The sequence below is a fragment of the Aulostomus chinensis genome, chromosome 3 (genome assembly GCF_037954235.1).
Source record: "Aulostomus chinensis isolate RoL2024-O1b breed Wild chromosome 3, RoL_Achi_v1.0, whole genome shotgun sequence".
Classification (NCBI taxonomy): domain Eukaryota; kingdom Metazoa; phylum Chordata; class Actinopteri; order Syngnathiformes; family Aulostomidae; genus Aulostomus; species Aulostomus chinensis.
In genome coordinates this window covers 22,667,084-22,690,222 of record NC_141322.1, presented here as the reverse complement: position 1 = coordinate 22,690,222, position 23,139 = coordinate 22,667,084, and the positions used below count along the sequence as shown (strand labels likewise).

The 23,139-nt window shown below is 40.8% G+C and overlaps 1 protein-coding gene across 15 annotated transcripts in view; it reads left to right on the top strand.

The window, feature by feature from the left end:
- Window positions 1-23,139, top strand: part of atp2b2 (ATPase plasma membrane Ca2+ transporting 2) — a 115,901-nt gene that overhangs the window by 44,227 nt on the left and 48,535 nt on the right. For 10 of the 15 annotated variants that reach the window (XM_086199752.1, XM_086199748.1, XM_086199745.1 and 7 more), the window contains one exon: window positions 3,501-4,234. In XM_086199752.1, the coding sequence (XP_086055878.1) occupies window positions 4,036-4,234 (199 nt within the window). In that variant the 5' untranslated portion in view covers window positions 3,501-4,035. The remainder of the gene's footprint in view (window positions 1-3,500; window positions 4,235-23,139) is intronic. The other 5 variants (XM_086199747.1, XM_086199743.1, XM_086199740.1 and 2 more) reach the window with 1 other exon arrangement.

Below are 23,139 nucleotides of genomic sequence, written 5' to 3'. Positions count from 1 at the left end.
GTGTAGGTATAGTGGCAAGTTGCGATGCTGGTAGCGTGTCTCTCTTGCAGGTGGTCCATCTGGTACTGTAGATGACAGAGAATTACCTGTGTGATGTAGTTCCTCTCCTCAGCTAGACACTTGATGAAACACACACACACACACAAACACACACACGCGCAAACACACCTAAACACACCTAAACACACATTATTTCCCGGGAGATCATTTGTTTGCTTTCATTTGATGGTTTTGGAGGATCTGGCCGGCACAGATGTCTGCCTTGGCATGCAGAGAGCACTGCCAACATTGATTGGACCTGATCAGCAGGCGAAGGAGGAGTATAGTATATGGGTTGTTAGAAAAAAAGTGTAAAATACAGTCTTTGTGTATTTTAGAATGCAAGAAAATACACAAAAAGCTAAAATGAATTGACAATTCTTGTATTTTAACTGTTCAGATATGTTCTCCATAATAGAGTTAGGTGATGTCGAGCAGATGATGACATCCATAGTGAAACATTGCTGATGGATTGTGTTTTTGGAGAAGGGTTAGGGTGGAGCTGTCCCATAACAGAATAATTTAGTAATAATTCAGTTGCGTTAAAACCTGAAACAAGGTTATGCTGATGAAGCTAAGCTAAAAACAATAGCCACTTGTTTGAAAGATGCACACTAACAGTGTCCTGCAGAAAAGAAACACAGCTTCCTCTGATGTAACCAATTATCTTTGGTTCACGAATGGAAGCAGGTTTGATTAGAAGATAATAAACAGCACACAGAGACATTACATTAATGCAATGACCAACAGGTGCAGCCCCCCATCAAGTTAACAAGAAAAATTCTGCCCCTTTTGTAGCAATGTTATGATGGTAGATGACTTGGTGATGGATGATGGCACAGATGATCAGCCCAACTTATCTTAGTTTGCTTTCCTGAAAGCAGGTTTGTTAAATAGCATTATGTGGTTTTGTTGTGCAGCAGCAAAGTCTACTGATACCAACTAGTAAAAACTTCCATTATGTGAGTTTAAAAGCTAGCAGTAGTTTTGTTCCTGGTGATATCGTGCAGACACAGATGCACAGAGCTCAGATAAAGGAGGCACCATATCATTAGTAGGGCTGCAATCAACCAAAGAAATTCTTGGTCGACTGAAGCCCTCAAATTTTGACAAAAAATCGACTAATTTTATATATGAAAAATATACTGTGTCAACTATCTGCACAAAACCTGTTGAGGAATATTTAGACAATTGTTTTTGTCACGTTATAATAATTGACTGACACTATCATTTGTCCTGCGCACAGAGCGAGACTGAACAGAGGAGCTCAGCATCGCGGCTGAGACACAAATAGACTTTTAACTTAAAACTTTACTCTTAAACACAGAAGGCAATTGTGGAGTTTGATGTGCATCCACATGTTTGCGAGGTCTCTCACCCCCTGCTGTGACAAGGTCAGTGCCCCACTGCTCCTCAGATAACAATAGCATCAGGAACTACTCCCATCTGTATCGTTGTGCCTGATTATTTCAACTTGACACCTTGCTAATCGTATAATTCCACCCAATATGTTTCCACCATTATCTTATCACCACTGCAGTGTCCCCGCCATGTAAGGTTTCTATTAATTCCCATTCCAAGATCAAAATAGGCAACACACTTGCAAACAAGCCACATCTTGTAATACACTATTCTGTGTTGTGAATGTGTCTTTCTCTCTGCCAAATGTTCCAGCATCAAAGTTTCTTTTATGTTCTGAAAATGGGGCAATGTTTGCAACAAAATGTCTCCTAGTCAGTGAGTGGCAGAAGCAATCACATTACCCAGTCATTGTTTACAGCATAGAGGTTAAAAACACTAGATGTGATTGGTCCACTTCCTTGGATTTATATGATAGAAATGTCTAATTTCACTTGCATTCTCAAGGAACTTGTTTCAATTCAGACTTGGTACATCAATCAGGCCTTATATATGTAGGAATCTGATATGAGGTAATTGAGCAAGGATGAACCCCTCAAGGGCAGGTTGCCCCACAATACCCCCACCTTCCAAGAATGAATGACCTAAACCCTTGCCGTCAGTCTGTCTCATCAGAGTGGTAGTCATCAGGCTGACTGTGCTCATTTCCTCGTCTTGTCAGTGTCCTTTCATTGGGCGACTTATCAAAAATGTTATTGGTAGCAACGTAAGTAGATTGTTGCGACGTTCTCATTAAACATCATACAGATTAAGAAATATGGTTTGTACAAAAAGAGGGTGTAGCTTAAGTGTGAAAGTATTGTGCCTGATAGTGTCTTAAGAAAGCCCAAAAAATTACTTTCAGGCCGCTGGGAAATGTCCTGCTTGGTGACTGTTTACTTTGCTAAGTTGTCTTCTACACTACCATCTCTTATTGTTATCTTTGTATGGTTTCAAGTTGTGTTTCGCTGATTTATTTATTTGATAAAAATGCTGGTTTTCTGTGGCCATCGGCAGAAAATGTTGTGTTGCGAGGCTTCACCATTTCACCTGCAATGCAGAAAAAGAATCATCGTTGGTTGATTCTCCGTATTTACATTTCTTGCATGCATTTTCATCATTAATGTCCCGTTTTACTCAGTGGATGCTACCAACTAGATATCTCACCATGACAGTACCCTAATAATAGTAAATGTCTTGTTGCGGCAAATGCCCAGATGTTTTAACGTACAATATTTACAACAAAACTATATGTGATATTTTGTCAACATTTAATGGGAATAAAAATGCTTGGGAGGCTTATAAAGAGATGTAATGCATCACACCATTAGCATCGTGTTGGTTTACCTGCATAAATTGTCTTTTAACACCCTAATATTTGCAAAGTCTCTGTTCTGTAGTTACAGCGTGAGGGTGGGTGAAATGGAATGAAATGAAATCCATTACTTGACAACAGGCGGTAGAGGAATGGATCACTGAGATAGAGTGTCTGCCTAGGAGAGGTCACTTACTGTAGAATGAGAGAGAGAACTGACTGGTGATGAGATAGCAGCAGCAGCAGCTCCCCAACTCAGCCCATCCTCCCTGTGACAGTGCAGCGTTACGTGCTTCCTCTCCATTTTGTCGTCAGAGCAGCCCCAGCCTCCCGCCCGCCCGCGCACAACTCCTCTGCACTCTGCATCAGAAAGGAGCATCCTCTTCTCCTTTGCCCTCCCTCTCTTTCGTATCCTCTCTTTGCCAGTCGGTGTGTCCTCAGAATGAGGTTAGCAGCACCAGTAGCAATAGGTAGAGACAGCAGAGCTTCAGTTACTGCAGCAGGCAGAAGAGGTTCGCTTTCATCTGCACATCTACTGCTGCATTCATCCCTGCCCTGACAACGCAACACTCATCCTTGTGCTCTTTTTCTGTCTCGGTCCTCATCCCTCACCTTCTGTCCTCTTTGAAATAATCTCTTGAATTCCTCTCTCTCTCCCTCTCTCTCTCTCTTTCTCTCTCTTTCTCTTTTTCTCTCTCTCTCTCTTTCTCACTCTGTCCTCTCTCTCTCTCTCTCTCTCTCTCTGTAGCAGTGATGGGGAAGACCACCATGTAGAGACAGAGAGGCAGCGGCGGCAACAGCAGAATAGCAGCAATGGGAAGCCACACATGGAGCGGGTCTGGACTGCAGCCGTGGTGATCCTGAGACCTGAAGGACTTGCAACCACCATCATTGCCCTTCTCAGGACCTGACCACAGGGGCTGTCCGACGCTCACCTGGATGCTCCCAATTTGTGTTTCGTCATCCCCTCCTCTCCTTGGTCTCTGCTACTCTTTCTCCCCCTCTTCTGCTTCTTCTCTTCTCCCATGGTTTTTGGTCTGCTGATTTTTGACAGTTTCTTCTGAAGCAGAGAAATTACCCATCAATTAATCCCTTTGGATTTTTTTCCCCCTTTTTAATCCCCCTATCTGTCTACTTAGCCTACAAGTGGCACTTTTCTCCGTTTAAGGTTGCTCTTGCCTACTTGATTTGGATTTTTGTTCAGAAGGGACTGAGCTGATCTTTTTTGATTGATCTGTAAGCAATAAAAACACTTCTCTAACTGACCTAACCCAGCTGACATCATGGGGGACATGTCCAACAGTGATTTTTATGCCAAGAACCAAAGAAATGAGGGCAACCATGCGGCGGGCTTCGGCTGCTCAGTCATGGAGCTGCGTTCCCTCATGGAGCTGCGTGGCACAGAGGCGGTGGTCAAGCTCCAGGAGGACTACGGGGGAGTAGAGGGACTGTGCAAACGACTGAAAACCTCACCCACAGAAGGTTTGTCCCCGTCCGTCTTTGTGTATGTGCACAGATGGGTATGTGAATGTGTGTGCCCTGCTTGGTCTTCATGTAGAGGAATATCTCCGTCCATGTTCTACAGATCATAAGATGTGATGTGCTATTGGATTCGTTATTATCTTGCTCACTTGCTCGTCAGTAATTGGACAAGCAAAAGCAGAGCTTGAAAAGCACCTGGAGACATGTGGAAGCACGTCATCAGACCAGCAGACAGAGGAGGGGGTTCCTTTTCAAGAGACTAATGAAAATTCTTTTCAGTCAGCTAGTGTTGGACCTGTTTAGCATGCATAGAAATGTCTCTGGATAGTTTAAACCCCCCCCCCCACTACCCTCCCCCACTCAAGCTCCTTACCTTCCCTGCCTTCCCTGTCATTCTCCTGCCACTTCAGCCAATCAGCTGTAGCCTTATTATGGAGCAGATCATCGTGGTGGAGGTTTGTTCACATGGGATGTGCTGTGATGTCTGTAATTGTTGACTAAATGGACTAAGGAAAGACAAAATAATCCAGTTTTGTATGAAAATATGGTTTTCTTTCTGCAGGGCAAAGGCAACAGAATGTTTCTTCCAAGAGAGTTAGTGGCGCTGAAATACAGCCTTTTCTTTATAAATAAGGTTTTCAGTAACAAGGTTTAAGAACTGAAAAAAAACATTGTGTGTCGTAATATCAACCCATCTCAACCCCAGAATCCCTTGAATGTGCTTTTTTTTCATATAGGGCCAGTTTGTCATTTCATCTTCAGGAGATTCAATACATACATATAACTTGACCTGATCTGGGCTTAAATATTGCATTGAAGTAGGACTTTGTGTCATCCTCAGCTGCAATCATAAGAGCTCCTTTGAAGCAGCAGTGCAGCAAAAATCAAAAAATGGAACCTATACAGCAGCCACATCTACATGTTGAACATTTATTACAGCACTGACATCATCCATCCATCCATTTCCTTCCGCTTATTCCTGTTAAGGGCCATGGGGGGGGGGGGGGGGGGGCTGGAGCCTTTCCCAGCCGCTACGGGCGAGAAGCGGGGTTCACCCTGGACAGGTCGCCAGTCCATCACAGGGCCAACATACAGAGACAAACAGCCATTCACACTCACAGTCACACCTACGGTCAATTTAGAGTATCAATCAGCCTCGTCCCCTCTTGATGTCTTTGGACTGTGGGAGGAAGCTGGAGTACCAGAGAGAACCCACACAGGAACAGGGAGAACATGGAGACTCCACACAGAAAGATCCCGTGCCCGAGCCGGGACTCGAACCCTGAACCCTCTTGCTGTGAGGCGACAGTGCTGACCACTGCACCACCGTGCCGCCCCATCAAGATTCATGTAGTTTAAATGTGAGTTAACTTGTAACCTTCTAGACTAATTGTCAGAAAAGATGAAATGTCCTGGTCCAACAGAAGCAAAATAACATCATTTTGAGAACTCGTAAGGAAAAGGACAGGAAAGGAGGGAAAACTAAGGAGCAAGCTGCGACGTAATAGAATGAAAGTATTGACGAACACTGACTCACACAGTTGTGCCTACAATTACTCATCATATTTGCAAGTAGTAAAATGATGCCTGCTGTGTCATGACAATATTGAAATAAAACTGATTTTGAATTAGCAATAAACTAATTAGAACTGACATATAACTACAATTTCATTTTCCCCTTCTCGTGAGCATCCTGATTAGACACAAGGACATCACATTTTATTAGTGTGCTGAGAATCACTGTCACTTCTGTTGTACTGAAACTAAAATTAAGCAACCGAAAATTTTCTGCTAATTGGGTTTGTTGACCATAACATTTCATGTCTCCTAACACACATCGCAGAGTGGAAGGAACAATATAATGCACATAATCATAAAATGCTACTGTAATGCATCAGCACTTTTTCTTTCTTTCTAACACTTATTCATGTTTACACAATACATCACATTTTAAACATTTAAAATTTCCGTGCAAATAACGTCTATCGCGTAGTGCTCAACACATTTCTAATGGGAAATATAGTAATAAAACTAAAAGAAAGCAGAATAAAAGAGAGGCGAGGTGGTATGGCTTTATGTAACATTTGAGAATTTATGTAGAAGCCATGCTTTGATCCCTATATTATTAAAAACACTACCATGAATTGTCTACCATGAATTATTGAGTATGTGATTTATTGGATAGACAACAACAACACATTGCACAGTATATTGTGAGCTATATTCAGTTCGTTAAAAGTGGTGTTTCCACATCATATTCTGTCATTATTTTAAAATCGACTTAATAATTCCCTGTGTTTGGTGAACATACTCTGCCGCTAACAAGCTGCTCTTCTCTTATCCCTGCTTATCATTATTAATAGCACAATAACATTAATTATTTTGTCTCTCACTGGGACATGCAAGTGCAAAGTGGTGCAATTTGCATTAGTGATCCCAGGTGTTTCTGTATTTATGCTGTATGGGTCGCCTTGTGTTCTGTGCAGTTTCTCCACAGAACATATGTTACCTCAGAAATATGATCAGGAGTAATTATGGTTGAAGGTATTCTGTATTGCTGCTGTCATCTTGCGTGGTGTGTGTAATGTGTATATGTCCCAAGGGCCCACGTTTGGTAAGAGGGCCTGAGCACAGCTGACCTATTAGCCCACAGACTGTAGCCTATACCTGCTCTTTCACATGATACGAACAGCTCATGGATGACGATACATACATGAATAATGGCTCTGTCATTATAGAAATACAACATTGAAAAGGTTCCGCTCTTGATCACGTGCATTTAAATGCACCAGGCTACTGCTGCATTGTTGCTGCAGTAGTGTGTGGCTCAGCAGTGTGACATTTGAGAGGCTGTTTATATGTCTAATTAGAAATATAGGTTATGTAAGTTAGAGTTCACTGCATATCTAATCAGAGAAGGGAAAACATGAAAGATTGAAGACTTCTAAGACCTCCCTCCTACGACAACTATTATGCACAATTAGTTATATAAAATATAATTATAAAGAAAGCATTGTGCCATATGTTGTGTAAAGGCCATTTCTTTTAATAACAGCTACGTTTCTGCACAAAATGATCACGCTGATAATGAAAATGGAGAGATGGAGAATGAACCTACAGTATGTTATCAGAATCAGAAATCCTTTAGAATCCATCCCATCCATCCATAGTCTGCCGCTTATTCCTGTTAAGGGTCGCGGGGGGGCTGGAGCCTATCCCAGTGGCTTCGGGGGAGAGGTGGGGTTCACCCTGGACAGGTCCCCAGTCCATCGCAGTGCCAACACACAGAGACAACCATTCACACTCACAGTCACACCTACGGTCAATTTAGAGTCCTTTATAATCCCTTAAAAGAAATTGTTTAGCAAATGTGCATTTTCTTAGAATTTGATCATCAAGCTATACCCTGGTATTTTAACCTTATAACCTCAATTCATGCATGATATTCCTCATTTTTAAGTATAAGAAAATGTACATCCATTGGAAGCATTAAACATTTAAACTCAAGAAGAGAAACATTATTCAGTGGACGAATTAAAATCAAAACCAATTCCTTTTACCAGCTTGGGATGCATGATATTCCTTAATTCTTGATGATGACCGTTCTTTTACATGGTTGCACGTACTTTATATGTGTTCCTAGGATGTAGTTAACGATTCATAGCTTTGTAGGTGACTGTGGGGTGAGGAAGCTAGCATTTCCCTCAGGCAGCCAACGGGTGAATAGTGTGAGTCATTCAGGGGCCAGATGGGATGTCAGACTACAGCTTAGTTTCTTAGAAGGTATGGCAGGAAGCTGCTCATGGCTTGACCTGACTCTTGTGAGAGAGGAGGTAAAAAGACGGTCGGTGAGTGCTGACAGTACAATTATTTTCTCCAGAGGCAATTGAAAGCTGCAACACTTTGGTGGGTCCTCCTGGGTGGGAAGCAAGGAATTGTGAAAGAGTGCTCATTGCGCAGCCATTCCTCCAGCTTCAGGAGGATGAAGAGGTGCTTAGGCTATTGATAGTCTTTGATGTTGTGACAACAAGAGGGTAATTATTGAAGCCTTGCCAAGAAGGACACATGGGTGAAACATTGGAACACACACTCAGAGCTTGTCCACCTCTCAAACATGGCTACAAATGATTGTGTGTTCATGTCATCACAGTGGCCTTGGCCTTTGAGCACACAATTCTAATTAATCAGTGTTCCAATCAGAAGTGATTCATTTTTTTTAATGTGCATAATTACAGGCGGGCGGGATTAAGGAATACTAGTCATTTTGAGCTGTGGACAGTATCATACAGTCCGTCATTATCCAAAGCAGAAAGTCCACTGATACCCCTTTAAGATCAGTTCCTAACTCAGGCTGCACCTAACTAATTAAATTCCTCCTTGATTATTCTGCCAATTCGTTTCACAGTTAATCAATGAATAATTTTGTTTTTAACATGTCAAGAAATTTTCCAAAATGCTCATCACAATTTCCAAGAGCCCAAAGCGACTGTCCAAAGAGTCTTCATCTTCTGACATAAATGTCAAAAGGAAGATAATCCTGATATTCTTGAGTCTGGAACCCTACAAATGTTTGACTTTTTTACTTTAAAGATAAAAAAGCTTAAAACTTAATTGATTATTATCAGATTTATTACCTTTCGTTCAACTATTGCTAGAGCTCTTTTCCTGACTACCATGAATACATTTTCTTGACTTCAGCTTACTGTCTGCAGGAAAGCAAGGTCAATAAAGTGCCAACCCATGCTCACCTAAAAGCCTGCTAAATAGTTATTAGTACAGCTGTAGCTTTGTATAGGGAACATGAATTAAATGCAAGATCGCTAAAAATTAGCACTTTTTCCCTGTTCACTAGCTGAAAAAAAAGAGTAGCCATCCAGTGACTAAGCCAACCAACTAACCGACCAGCTGGCTGACTAGTTACCTTAATCTGGGCTGCCCTAGACCCTACTCAGTAGGCACTCAGCTGGCAACCAACACCATTGCACATAAATCTTTTCGTTGAATGTAGGTTGAGATATCAGGTGACACAAGTTTAAAGTGAGGACATCTTATTATTACGCGAACCACAGCTGATCTTGTTAACAATCCAAAATCCATTAACTTTATAAAGTTAATTCCAATACAAGGTAAAATTTGAACGTCTTTATAACATGTATGCTTTGTTGGTTGTAAATCTTACATCGGAATTTGATTTGGAGTTGATTTGGGGTTTTAAGATTAACCTGATTTTCAATTGAAATTGTGTCTTTGTCTTAGAATCAGAAATCTTTCTGACCTTAACTTGATACTTTATACCTTTCGTAAATGCTCAAAATGTACGTAGCTTCCAATGAAGTGATGTTTTTACAGTTTTTAACTGCATTTGACATTTTTATTTGCTGGGTCAAATAGAGCCACAACAAATAATTCAAGTTTAAGTCATTTTTTAAGTATTGTGTTTTGTGTTAACTGTATCTGGTGATTGCTTTAACCCTGACAATTTTACCTACAATATTCCGTGCTTTAACCTCCACTAACTCCACATCAACCCTTTCACCTGCCCTATCTTTCTGTCTCTCTTGTTCTCCTCTGTCCCTCTCTCTGTCTCTCTCCCTCTCTCTCCACATTGCATTCCTCCCTGTCTCTCTTACACCATACCTTACCTCTTCACGTTCGCTCTCTTTTCTATCTCCTCTGCTCCCATTTCTATTTCTGTTTAGTATCTGGTATCCCAGTGGGCCAGTGTACAGCGTAGCCTAAATAGACCTGCTCTACATCTATAACCTTCATCATCACTCTCCTCTACTCCCACCTCTTTTAGTCAGTTAGTCACAATGTAATAGGACTGAAAAAGTAGCACATGTATGTTTAAACTTGGGATATTGGAATAACTATCAGTATTTCAAGGTCACACATTGCAGAAATGCAGCTGACTATCAGTTGATGGAAAACAATTGTGCTACAAGTCAGTCCCAGAGGAGAATGCTCCTGTATTGTTTTTTCAGGCAGCGATGACAGTGGTCGATGGTGGTCGGATAAATCATACACAGCGCTTGTATTTCTCATGGGACAAGTTTGTTGATGGTTCTGTGTAAGCAGTCCACTTACTTAGTGTCATACTTGACTTGTTTATCAGGATGTGATTCCAAAGCATACACAAACAGCGCTTCACAAATTCCTTCACAGACAACCACTAAATGGTGTCTCACATATACATTAATCGATGTTTAACACCTAATTTGGATGTTTGCATCAAATTCTTGATGTTATGCAGAGAGATGCATACTGATATCAGAACATGTAGACATAATGAAAGGAATACATTACAGATGAGGCCTCTTATAAGTCAAGGAATGTTTTCTTCCTGACATGTCCACGTTTCTTCTTCATGCTAAGGGTCAGATGTAAGGAAAATTACTAAAAACTTCTCTATTCTGATGATATTGTTTTTTTTCCCCACACTTCCTTCAGTAGATTCTGTGGTCCATATAGCATCATTTGAAGCATTCCACTTCCCCCTCTGCAATATCAATACAGTTGTTCTGCTATTACGTCTCTTATTCCTCCTCCATATCTCACTTGCTATATTTGGTTGTGGTCTCATGACGAGGTCTTTTTAAGCTCCATATATAACTCAGGAAACTGTTCGCTCCTCTCATCTTATCCACCTCTTCTCACACTCTCTTCTCGCTGCACTATCTGCTTTCCCCATTTGTCTTCTTTCTAAAATTCTTTCATTTTCACTCGTTTTGTCATTTTTCTCCTATTTCTAGTGTTGAAAATTAAATTTTTGTCCTCCTGCCATCATTGCTAGAGGATTCCAAAATCTAGTAACCACTCAATCTTCATACCTCATGGCCAGAAGTATTCATTTTCATCTACTATAAGGAATCAGTTGTTCATCAGATCTGTTCCAAACATCTGCTCAAGCTGAAGGATGATTGATTAGAATTGTGTGCTCAAAGGCCAAGGCCACTGTGATGACATGAACACATTTTAGGGTTGTAACTCAGGGAATTCACCTGCTGAGTTTAATTCAACTTAAAATAAATCTCACTTCCCCAAAGGTCAAAAGTCAATTCCAATGTGACATTGTACTGTCTTGCAGTGATAATTTGTTCCATTCTACAACTCAGGAACACAAGGATGGCTGTTGGTGGCAGGACCACAGAACGATGGTTATTACAGTTTTACAACCAGTCATATTTTTAAGCAGAAGCAGCAGCATAATCAATCAATCCATCAATCTAATTGTGTTTATAAAACCCCAAATTACAAATTAGAATTTTCCAGAGGGTCTTTCAGCCTGTACACGAGGAAACATCCCCTGTCCTTTGACCCTCAAGCAGGGTGAAGGCATGAAAGAACCAATGAGATCCGCAATATTCATGTGTAAGTATTTCACTAAGTACAATATAATATTTAATAAGGTAAGTATTTAAACCCTCAGTTTGATTTCATAATTAACTTTTTGAACCCAATCTCCAGCCCTGGATTCCTGCCTAGCAGTGTCTTTTTAAAGACATCAAACTATCCTCTGGATAGTCTGGATAGTCCTGCCTGAGTCTCTTCCTCCTTGTAACTTGTAAGTGTCCTGAACGCCATCAGGAATGCTGCAGTGGGGGCCTGAAGGTATGGGTAAGGGGTGCTGTTCCCATTTAGCGTCACTCCTCTCCCTCCTGTTTTCTGTTATGTGTTCTTTGTTTGGAAGCAAATCCACCCACCTCTGCTAAAAATCACCTGCATTTGGCGGGTGCTAATGTCCAACCCTGCCTCCTTCCCTCCCTGATGATCATTCTAATTGCATCCTCCAGTCACAGCACCATAAGTTCGTTCCCCTCTGACGCAGTCTATTTAATCTCTGGCCCACAAGGGATCTCGTACATGGAGTCGCCGTCTCTTTAACAAGGACAGTTTCTCCTGCGCTGCAACTCCTCCTCTCATTTCTGCCTTCCTCTTTCCTTCCTTCCCTCTGCAGCTCTGTAAAAGAGAGCGAGGAGGTATAAAAAGAGAGTGAGGGAGAGCGAGAATGAATTAGGAGGCACTGGAGAAAGAAGACAGAGATGGTTCTCAGAGGACAGATTATAAATGATACACCGGCATTTTTCCTTGTGAGGTAGCAATACCATATCCTAGACAGACACACAGAACTAACACAGGAGCTCTTTTGCAGTAGTGGTAGTGACCTTGAGGCAGGCTGAAGTAGGGCAGGTGGGTGTATCAACTTTCTGAGATATGTCAGTATAGTTTTGAGATAAAGCATGATGACAGTATATCCAGCAATGAGGAGGAGGACGTTCAGTAACATGTCCAACATAGTCACAAGTTTTAACCTCACAAATTAAAAACTCATTAGCAAAACACTGTTAAACAGGAACTTTGAGATGTTCCACATTGTCTAGGGATATTATGCATGATAGTGTTATGGCTTAGTGGATAATAATTGTGCACTGGCTCTCTTTATGTAATATTAAGATGTATCGAGGAATCTGAGAAAATGTGCCCAAGTGCCAAGAGGCAACTCATGAATTTACATTAAGCCTATGTACAAATTTTAACAACTTATTAATCATAATGGTAATATATTATATGAAGACCAGATCCCAAGCTTGGTTTGGAGTCTGCAGAGTGACCGGCCTGCAAACCCTCAACATCCCACCTCCTGGGACTTACCACGTTTCCTCTCTTGGGCTTCAACCATGGGCTCCTCCCAGCATACAGTGAGCTCTGCCATGATCACTTTCTTGGTTGAGTTTGAGAAGATGACCATGTCTGGATGCAGTGTGGTTGGGGCGATATGCTCGTGCAGCTGCTTAACCAGATCCACTCTCAGCTCCCATTCTGATGCTGAGGAAAGGAGGCCAGTCACTGATCTAGACTCAGGGGGGTGTCTCTCTCCTGCCTTATAGAAGGTGATGGTCTTTGGGCGGTGTTGTCGGTTGGTGGTTGTGGCTGGGTCTACCACCGCTGTTAGTACTTCACTATGCCGCCAGTGGTAGCGGCCATCTGAAAGTGCTTTTGGGCAAATGCTGAAGATATGTTTGAGGGATCCTTTTCCGGAGCACAAAGCACAGGGTGGAGTCTCGATTTTGCCCCAGACGTGGAGATTTGCTGGGCGTGGTCGGCTATTGTATATAGCTGCAATCAGGAACTGCTTGCAAGATGTTATCCCAGGTCATCCTTCGCTGCTCTGCAGATTCCCACTTTGTCCTTGACCCTTGCTGCCTCAGACCCACCATCCTGCTAGCTCTCATTAACATATACATATGGAAAATTTAAAAAGACCAAAGCGCAGTTGAAAAGTGTCAAAGTCTAGAGACTTGCACTTGAGCGTCATTCTAGCTGTACTTTATTTTACATTCCATCCATCCATCCATTTTCTGTACTGCTTATCTGTTTAGGGTCGTGGGGGTGGGGTGGGGGCTGGAGCCTATCCCAGCTGACTTCTGGCGAGAGGCGAGGTTCACCCTGGACAGGTCACAGGGCCAATACATATAGACAGACAACCATTCACACTCACAGCCACGCCTACGGTCAATTTAGAGTCACCGTCTTTGGACTGTGGGAGGAAGCTGGAGTACCTGAAGAGAACCCACACAGGCACAGGGAGAACATGGAGACTCCACACAGAAAAGCCCTGGCCTCAAACCCAGAACCTTCTTGCTGTGAGCCGACAGAGCTAACCACTGTACCGCCCTTTATTTCACGTTTTCCTTTTTAAATCTGCTCCACCAAGTTTTCAGAGTCACTTGCACCAGTATGACAAATCATTTTTCACCATTGCACAAATTTTCAATCCATCAAAGGACCTTGATCTTTAAAAACATTGTTCTTTTCTGCGGCTATAGCAAGAGAAGAGAAAAGTCATCTTAAAATGAAGGAAAAAAAATACCCCACTTGAACAGCAAAGCTTTGCCGCAATGAAATTTGAATTCACAAGTTTTTTTTTAAGTTGACTAGACTTTCTTCCTCATCAGTGATTTACAAACAATAACTTCAGAATTAATGGTTTGATGGAAAACAGAAAAACAAGAAAGCTTTCCCACCAAGTCCACCCAAAAGTTAATTTTGTTTATGCTGCTCTTTACGCGTCTGCTGGGCTTTAAATAAATACTTTATTCACCATTGATAAAGTTGTAACAACCTATGAACCGTGCAAATTCCTAATTGCAAAGTATGCCTCTCAGCAAAATTGTGCCAGTTTTTTTTTTATGTGGCATATTATAAATATATGAGCAGGTGTAGAGAAAAAAAGATAATGGCTTGTGAACATTTCCGCTGGGATGTGTTGTGAAGTGCAATCACTTCTCAAATACTTAGGCTTTCATATCAGGGTTTGATTAGTGCCTCCGGAGAAGTACACTGTGGGCTGGTTTCCCAGACAAGTCTTGGACTAAAGCAAAACATTCATTACTCACTGAGATGTTGTTAGGCTCAATCTAACCCTAATCCTTGATGAGAAACTGGCATTGCATGTAAAAGAAAAATGGGGAGGTTCCTCTTACCAAAAATTAGTATTATTGCACATCACCTTAAAACCTGACAGTCGTACTCGTGTCTTTTAGCAGGTTAACTCTGATAGTTAAGATTTGATTTTGATTAAATTTGGAAGATTGATAAAACTTGGATTGAGGAACAATTGATTAGACTTTGGATTTAACTGGATTGAGATCTGAAGTCACAGCGTCTTCGCAGAGTGCCTTCTAATGACATGTTTTAACAGTTTGTTTACAGTACAACCAACACTGCAGATAGTGTAATAGTCTGTGCAGCACATTAAATGTACTTACCTTATTTTAAACTGGTTTCTTGGTCACTTACATTAGGAAGCAATGATGTTATTGACTTACATTTTTATTGAGGCAGTGAGAACTTCTCATAAATCCCTGCTTGGAAATGTTAGACAGACACAAACACACACACACACACACACACACACACACACACACACACACACACACACACACACACACACACACACACACACACTGGTGGTTATTGCCGGGAGTGAAGTCCCAAGAGATGCCTGACTGAATTAAGGGGACAGATGCCAATAACCAGACTCTGTTGGCCTGCTCCCATGGAGCCTGGCACTGATTTACCACAGTGTCCAGCAGGTCTGTATATTATCATCTATAGGCTGGTAAACAGTAGAAAAGACTTGTAACAACATGCTTGGTGGTCTTGAAGCAGCCCAGCACTGCAAAAACATAAGCTGACCAGTCAGCTCTCCTTGTGAATCTTGCAGCTACACTCTTTTGAGGTAGTAAACACATTATCACAACAGTATTGTTACAGACAATTCCATCTTTACTTGAAATTAATTCCACCAGCCTATCCATGTGGTCAAAGAAGAACTTGATATAATTGCTGATTATTGTGATGGTCTATGGATTTCACGTCTGGGCAGATGGTAATCTAATCTTTTTATTATGTTCATTATGAACAGAATTATTCGAAGCTCTCAGCATGACTTTATTTATTAAACTTGCTTGGATATGATTTTAGGCATAACATTTAGCCCAACTCATAGTGACTGAACAGGTGAAGCAGTTCAAGGGGCTTTTGAACCACCTACTATTCAGAGCATGGACTGCACCACCAGGCCACAAGATCACCTCATTTTTTTTAGCAGCCTGCCTGGAGAGTCTGCCCTTAGATAAGCGAGTCTCTAAAAAAACACAGCTTCTTTATGCTGTAATACATCTACATTCAGTTCTTGCCCCATGAAATGTCCTGAATCTGAACTGGCTGCTGGAAGGCAGGAGTATGGATAGCAAGTTGACAGGCATGGTGATGCTTTTAGCTGGATATGCAGAGTCCCAGGCTATAACCGGCTTGTTTCCCTCCATGTCAGCTCTTTTCCTGAGTTGACCTCTCTCCTCTCACTTCTCCCGCTGTGGGCAGAACAGGGATGGTACCACCACTGCCAAGACAGACAGACAGTTTCCTTCTCAAGGGCACATGAATAGATATAGTCTGGGACCAGATTCAACAATGCCTTGCTCAAGGGTGTTAAGGAAACACAAATAACAATCTCCAGTTCACAAAGTCAATTTTTCTGGATTAAATATTCCCTTCAAATCATACACATCATCAAATACGCGCTTTCTTGTTAATGTTTACGCACAAGTAAAGAAATTCATTCTGATTTTTTTGAAGTTTCATTTTGGAAAAAATTTCCCCCAGTGGGTCCCTTTAGACAGTGATGTGTTGATGCTGCATTTGATGTACTGCCTCATTTCCACCTGCTTGCCTTTTTATTTGAATAGGTGTCACACAATAGAACAACAAGTCGTTGTATTTAGACTTAGGTTACATCACATTTCTGTGAACTCCGTGCAGTTCCGAGGAGAAGTCACAACAAATGTGCTTTTTGATTTTGGTCCGGTTGACTTTCACACTGTGACTTTGTCAAGTGTACCAAACATTCCAAACAACTTCTTTTCTCCTTTTCCATATTTATATGTTATTTTTGTTATTTACATACTCACTTCCCACTCCCAGAACTTCTCAACTATGTCCAACCATGCACTTATTGTGCAATTTAAACAGTCACCCTCCCCTCACTTCCCCCTCTCTCTTGCCAATGAAATGAATATTTTTTGTTTTCCTTGCAAAGCCAAACAAAGAGGTTTAAAGGCAGAGGGAGGTTAGACCAGTATTTTGACAAACTAGAGCTTGATATTATTGACTATGAAACAAAACCTGTTGTCGTCTCCCTTCCAGCAACAGTTGTAACCCGCGCTTTTTCTTTCTTGAGATCATGTCTATTCATCCTTCACTCAGGAGGCTAGACATTTTGCATCAGTCTGAGTATTTTTGCACATACATTTTTCACATTTTCACATTCCTATTCTGTGTCGTATCCGGTTTGTAAAGAACTTAAGCCTGTTTATTCTTGCCAAAGGGAATAGGGATTCTGCTGCAGAGATAGTCAGACTTACCCGAGGGCACAGGATCAAAGCACCAATATCAGACACTGCCTAATGTGCAAACACATCATTTCAGCTGTATACTAATCTGCCCCTCCTCTTGTGACAGTATTATTCAGCCATTGCAGTTCAATCCAGCCAACACTTGCAGCACATACATAAACATGGTGAGCTTGATTCAAAGAGGACCCTGTAATTCTAGATGGGGGTGCATGATTTTAATTACAGACTATTGTTTATTATTCGTAGTTGTTTCAGCACTATTTTGTATATTCATTCAGAATATTTCCCCTTATATATGAACGTATAATCAGTATCGTGGGTTCTAAAACAATGGAAAGTCTCAAAAAATTATTGTAGTATTTTATCCTTCATTAGTGCATCCTTGCTAACATTAAGTGACGAGCCTTATATTTTGTGGCATGTGGAAAAATCAGTTGTTTTGAATTCTGCATACATGAATGATTATTAAAGGAGAAGCATCCATTTGTGTGGCAGATGGACATTTTTTGGATGGGTTTTCATGGTCTCACTTCAATCAGAATGCTCCTGCATAGCACAAGCAGAGTTCAACAGCTCTCCGCTGTAATTTGCCTGCAGTGTGTGTGTGTGTATGTTTATTACTAAAACTATTCTAATCTGCTTTCATCCATTAAAATGCGTTTTACAAATGTGTTTGAGTTGATTAAAATTGAATAATGAAAAAGAATGACAAACATCATTATGATTGTTTTAAATACACCTTTGTTTGGGCCTTTTAATTTCCTTGGCATCTCCCTGAAGCGCCGAGCCGACTGACAATAAGGAGCACTTGAGAGTGTGTGGACTTCCCTTACCTGTCATGACTATTTCATGACACTCTCTGGTAGTTTGAATTTTAATAGCGGTGCCTATTGTGTCCGGAGCTTATCTGAACCTCTGAGCGAAACCAGAGACTGACACCCAGATGGGAGACAGAAGATAGACCACTGTCACTCTCCCTTTTAGCCTCTCAGCTCTGCACGCGCTCTCTTTTCACTCCCACGGGGGAAAAGGGGTTGGTTGGTGATTTGTGTAAGTGTACATGCACTGCATTTATGTGTGCAGTTGGAAACATTTGTGTGTGTGTGTGTGTGTGTGTGTGTGTGTGTGTGTGTGTGTGTGTGTGTGTGTGTGTGTGTGTGTGTGTGTGGGTGGGTGGTCATCAGGAAAAAAATATAACAGTGTGTCATTGGCATGGCAGGTTGAAGCAATGCAGCAAGAGTTGCAGTGACATGCAGGGTCCTTTTAAACTGAATTATGAAGGTGCTGATTTTTGTCCTCACATGCAAGACAAAAAAAAATTACAGTTCTATGTGGATTAATAACTTGTGATTAAGTTTGACTGGTAGGGGCACAATTATTGAAGCTCTTTCATAGTATAAATGAAAGCTGTTATATTCCTCAGCATTTGTTCATACACATTTAAAAATAGAGGCAGCAGCGTGGACCTACATGGATGCAAATGCTTGTCACTTGGTCAGTAACCGTTTGAAAGGCAATTCTGTTCCCTACTCTTTGTAACCTTTCTGTCAAAATGTGCACTTCTGGCCTTTTGAAGAACGTTGAGGTAGCAACTGTACCACTGAGGAAACATTCTTCCAACGTGTCCCTACACAGAGCTGTCCCTGTCTCTTTCCTACGTTTTTGAGTGTGTATGGCTGCTCTATACAACTGTAGGAGCAGGTGAAAAACAGGTGTGTTTTCTCCAGGTGCAGAGGGGGAGAGATTGGGGAAGAGGGAGGTGGAGTAGGAGAGGGAGAAGGAGAAAATAGGATTTGTTAGAAAATAGCTAGGAAGACTCCAATAACTTTATTAAAAAAACTGAATTTAAAGAATTGTGGATGGAAGGAAATAAGGTTGCAGGGGTATTGAATGAAAGTTTGAACATTCAGGGATTGCAGGACAAAGTTACGCACCCAATTCAACTCTGCATTTATTTTACAAACTTGGGCCTTGCTTTACTTCGTGGTTTTAAATGTTTACCTTTGTCCAGCTAGCTTCATTTTAGCTGTGTGAGTACTTGGAGAACTCTGGAAAAACCAGAGTCAAATTCCTGGTGCGTGTCATTTGCATTTGTGGAGCCAGTGTTTTGGCCCCTCAAAAGAGTCTGACCCCACAGATATAGTGTGCTCCTTCTTTCTGACGCCTGAAAGGTAGTAAAGCCAGATGCCACAGAGGCTATAAGTGAATGCTGTGTCCACATGGCTAGGAGACAGGTCGGCTAATGTTATATCATACAGATGGTGGCACTTAATTCAGTGACAGAAAGAAATCACTCACACTAATGTCTCTCTATTGCTTTTCTTCTTTTGACCAACTGCTCTGTGTGCTAATTGACTAAACACATTTCTAGTGCCATGAGTCACTTGCTCCTTACTTCAGCTTTGCCAAAAAAAACAAACAAAGAGTACAAGATGTTTAAATGAAAATGTTGGATATAACCAGCTCATGCCATCTATAGCTGTTTGTTGTCTTGAAATAGTAGACCTTTTTTTTTTTTTGCATAATCTTACATAATCAGGTTTTTCTATTTTAAATAAAAAAAAACTTCAAGAAGTATTGTCATGGAAACAAAAGAGAATAACGGGCCAGAGAATAACAGCTTATAAAATGAATGTGGGATGTATTATTCATTCTTTATGACAAGATTGTGTTTATACAACCATTCCCATACAGTTGTGTCTGTATAAATTTTCTCCTCATATTATTTTGATATATACATATATATATGTATATATATGTATATATATACATATATATGTGAGTGTGTGTGTGTATATGGATATGTATATATAAATATATATATGTGTGTGTGTGTATATGTAAATATATATGTGTGTGTGTGTATATATATATATATATATATATATATATATATATATATATATATATATATATATATATATCATAGAGTGATATTACTAACTGATTATCTCTACGGAGAGACATGATTGTGAGTTTGTGTGTGAGAGCGAGCTGTGTTCTCTCACTTTGCCATCTCTTGCATGAGTCAGACTCATAGAGCACAGTACCTGACAGCTATACTCACCCACTTGTACAGCTGCCCCCACAGACGTACGCACACACACACACACACACACACACACACGCTCATCACAAATTTTATTTTCATTATTGCAACAAGCATTTAATTTGGGTTGTTATTAAGCAGTTAAAAACTGCACATCTTTTTTACAGAAGCCATAAACAGGAAAACATAGATCAAAAGTTCAAATAAAGAATGAAATGTGCTCAAACAATTCAGCTTTAGTAGATCCGAGCTGCATTTTTGAAAATTTTCTTTCGCCATCCATGACTAGAGTTCTGACTTACACATGTCACTTCATCTGCAGAAGCAGAAACACGCCAGGAATGGTGTAGAAGAGGTTGTAAAGTGGTGTCGTAACACTCACGAACATATGAACGTACACATGCACACATACAGCACACCCATTATATGAAAGAATTGCTCAGTGTCACTTTCTGCTCCATTACCTTTCAGATGGGGATGTTTATAAGGGAACCAATGGCAGATGCATGCGTGTGAGCATGTATTCGTGTGACCCTGTGACTCGCTTGTTTGTTTACACACAGAAGAGCATGTCTCTTTTCATGTTTGGCCTATGGGAGAATGTGATGATTCAATGGTCTGTGCATTAATGTATAAGACTGCATGTGTAGTTCAACAATGTCATATCATCTTGTCTTCACAGCTTGGCTCATGTCTCACCCCCGTTTCTTTTCAATCCTGAAAGGAGTCAAATATAAAAACAGTCACGCTAAACTGCATTGCGAGTTAAGCAAAGATGCCAGACTGTAAAGTGAAAACATTTGAACCCTTCTCCTGCCAGAAAATGGGCTTTGACTCTTAAAACTCTCCCTTTGTTTTAAATACTTCACTTGGTGTCACCCGAGGTTACCCCTGCAACATCCAGCCAAACAGTGAATCCAACACCGAGAAGCTTCCTTCCTTCCTTTCCAACAGTGGGGTGGACCTGCTGTGTTGCTGGGTGTGGTAACCTCCCAGCTATAAGTAGTTTAATTTATTTATAGTTCCCAGTACAGTGTTTTGGATCATATTTTCTCCTGATCCTGTCAACTAAAAAGAGCATTCGTATGTGTTTTCGGAGTAAATAAGGAATGGGGAAGAAGTGTCATTATGGCGTGAAGCAGGTCTTCACTTCAGCAGTTTACAATGTTGTGTGTTAATCAGCTGAACTAACCTAATTATTTATTCCTTTAGCTTGGTCCAGTTTATCTGTTTTGGGGTTTTTGCGTTCTAGCCACGACATGCCCCTATCTATTTTGATTGTTTTATTTTTTCTCTATGTTCTTTGCATGTCTTGGTTTATATTGTGGCATTTTGATCAGTCACTTTGAGAAGAAAAAAAGGAAACCAAAGGGACAAATTTATGATTCAAATTCTTTGTTTTCGTAATGGTACCCTTCAATGTGGCAATAATTCAGTAGAATAGCATTCCCTTATCTGCATACTCAGCTGGAGACCCTATTTAGATACAACAAATCAAATCTTGCATACAACAATAATGGAGTGGGGCTGAACACAAGAACCGCAGACTCTGAACGGCAACACACATTACATTTTCCCACTCAACTTTTCATATTAATCTTACAAACATGAACACACATCTTAGTAGCTAATTAACTGCTTGGCTGTAGCACATAAAACAGCGTTTCCTTGCAAACTGCAGAGGGAAATGTTGAGCTTTTCAGCTGTTAAATCCTCCACCAATGTCCACCAATTAGTGGCTAACTCTGTCTGGCTACAGTTTGGTGCTTGGCAGGTAACAGACAGAGCTTTCATGATCGAAACAGCTGCTCTCCTGCTGGAAACATGGTTCCTAGAAACAATGAGGGTGAACCAAAGGAGCTGCAGACAGAACAACCCAGAGAAAATGTTGAATCATGGTGAACAATCAGTAGAGCTGAGGGACTTCAGTAGTTTAAGGACGACCATCTGAAGTTAGTTTTGTCACTGCAAGCAGGGCCTTTCAAATTAAATAGTCCAATTTAATACCAGTTATAATTAAAATATTGATTAGTTCTGCGTTAATTCGGCATTATTAGTCACTGTGATTGATTGCTGCGGATAAAGGAATGTGTGTGTGCGCACGCGCGCGTGTGTGTGCGCGTACGTGTGTGTGCGTGTACGTGTCTGTCATTTTTCTCAAATTTGTCAAAGTCTTCACATAATTTTTTCTTTCTGTTTTGACTTCAACTATCCAGTTTATCCTTTTGATCAGAGCTGGGGTCTGTTCCAGATTTCAAGTGCGGTAGATTTGACTATAACGGTGTGAACATTTCCTGGCTTGAAGTAGTTCTGGAAACTTGATGCTATGCCACGAGAGTTTTACCAGTTTGGATGCTTTTTCCAGCTGTCAAACTGACATCTTTGTGGTTATTTCCAGCTAATCCAGTTGAGTTCCTATGGAATGCCTCAATATCACCTCAGACCTCTAATCAACAGGGTTGTTTTTTGTTTTTGTTTTAATAGTTTATTTAAGCTTCATAAGCCTACTACAGTGTTTTGAAAGCATATAAATGCCAAATGTTTCACTAAACACTCTGTATAGTAAAGTAGGTTCCGTAATGTCTCAGTGATCACAATTACATTGACACTTTTGATATTGATTAAAGACAATACTCTTAATAAGACACTGCAATCTAAACAGTGTTTTCCAATGGTCTTAACCTTAAAATAAGATCAATTTCACAATAAGCAACAATTGTAATAGCATATTGAAGTGCCTTATTGCCATCTATATACCCTAACTCTATCGATCCATTCCCTACACTGCTTATTATTTCAGGGGTGGAGCCTATTTTGTGCATCTTTGAATTTTATTTCATCATTTTTTATTTCGCAAAATTTCGTTACACCCCTATCAATCAGCCTAGTCCCCATTTGCATGTCCTTGGACTGTGGGAGGAAGCTGGAGTACCCAGAGA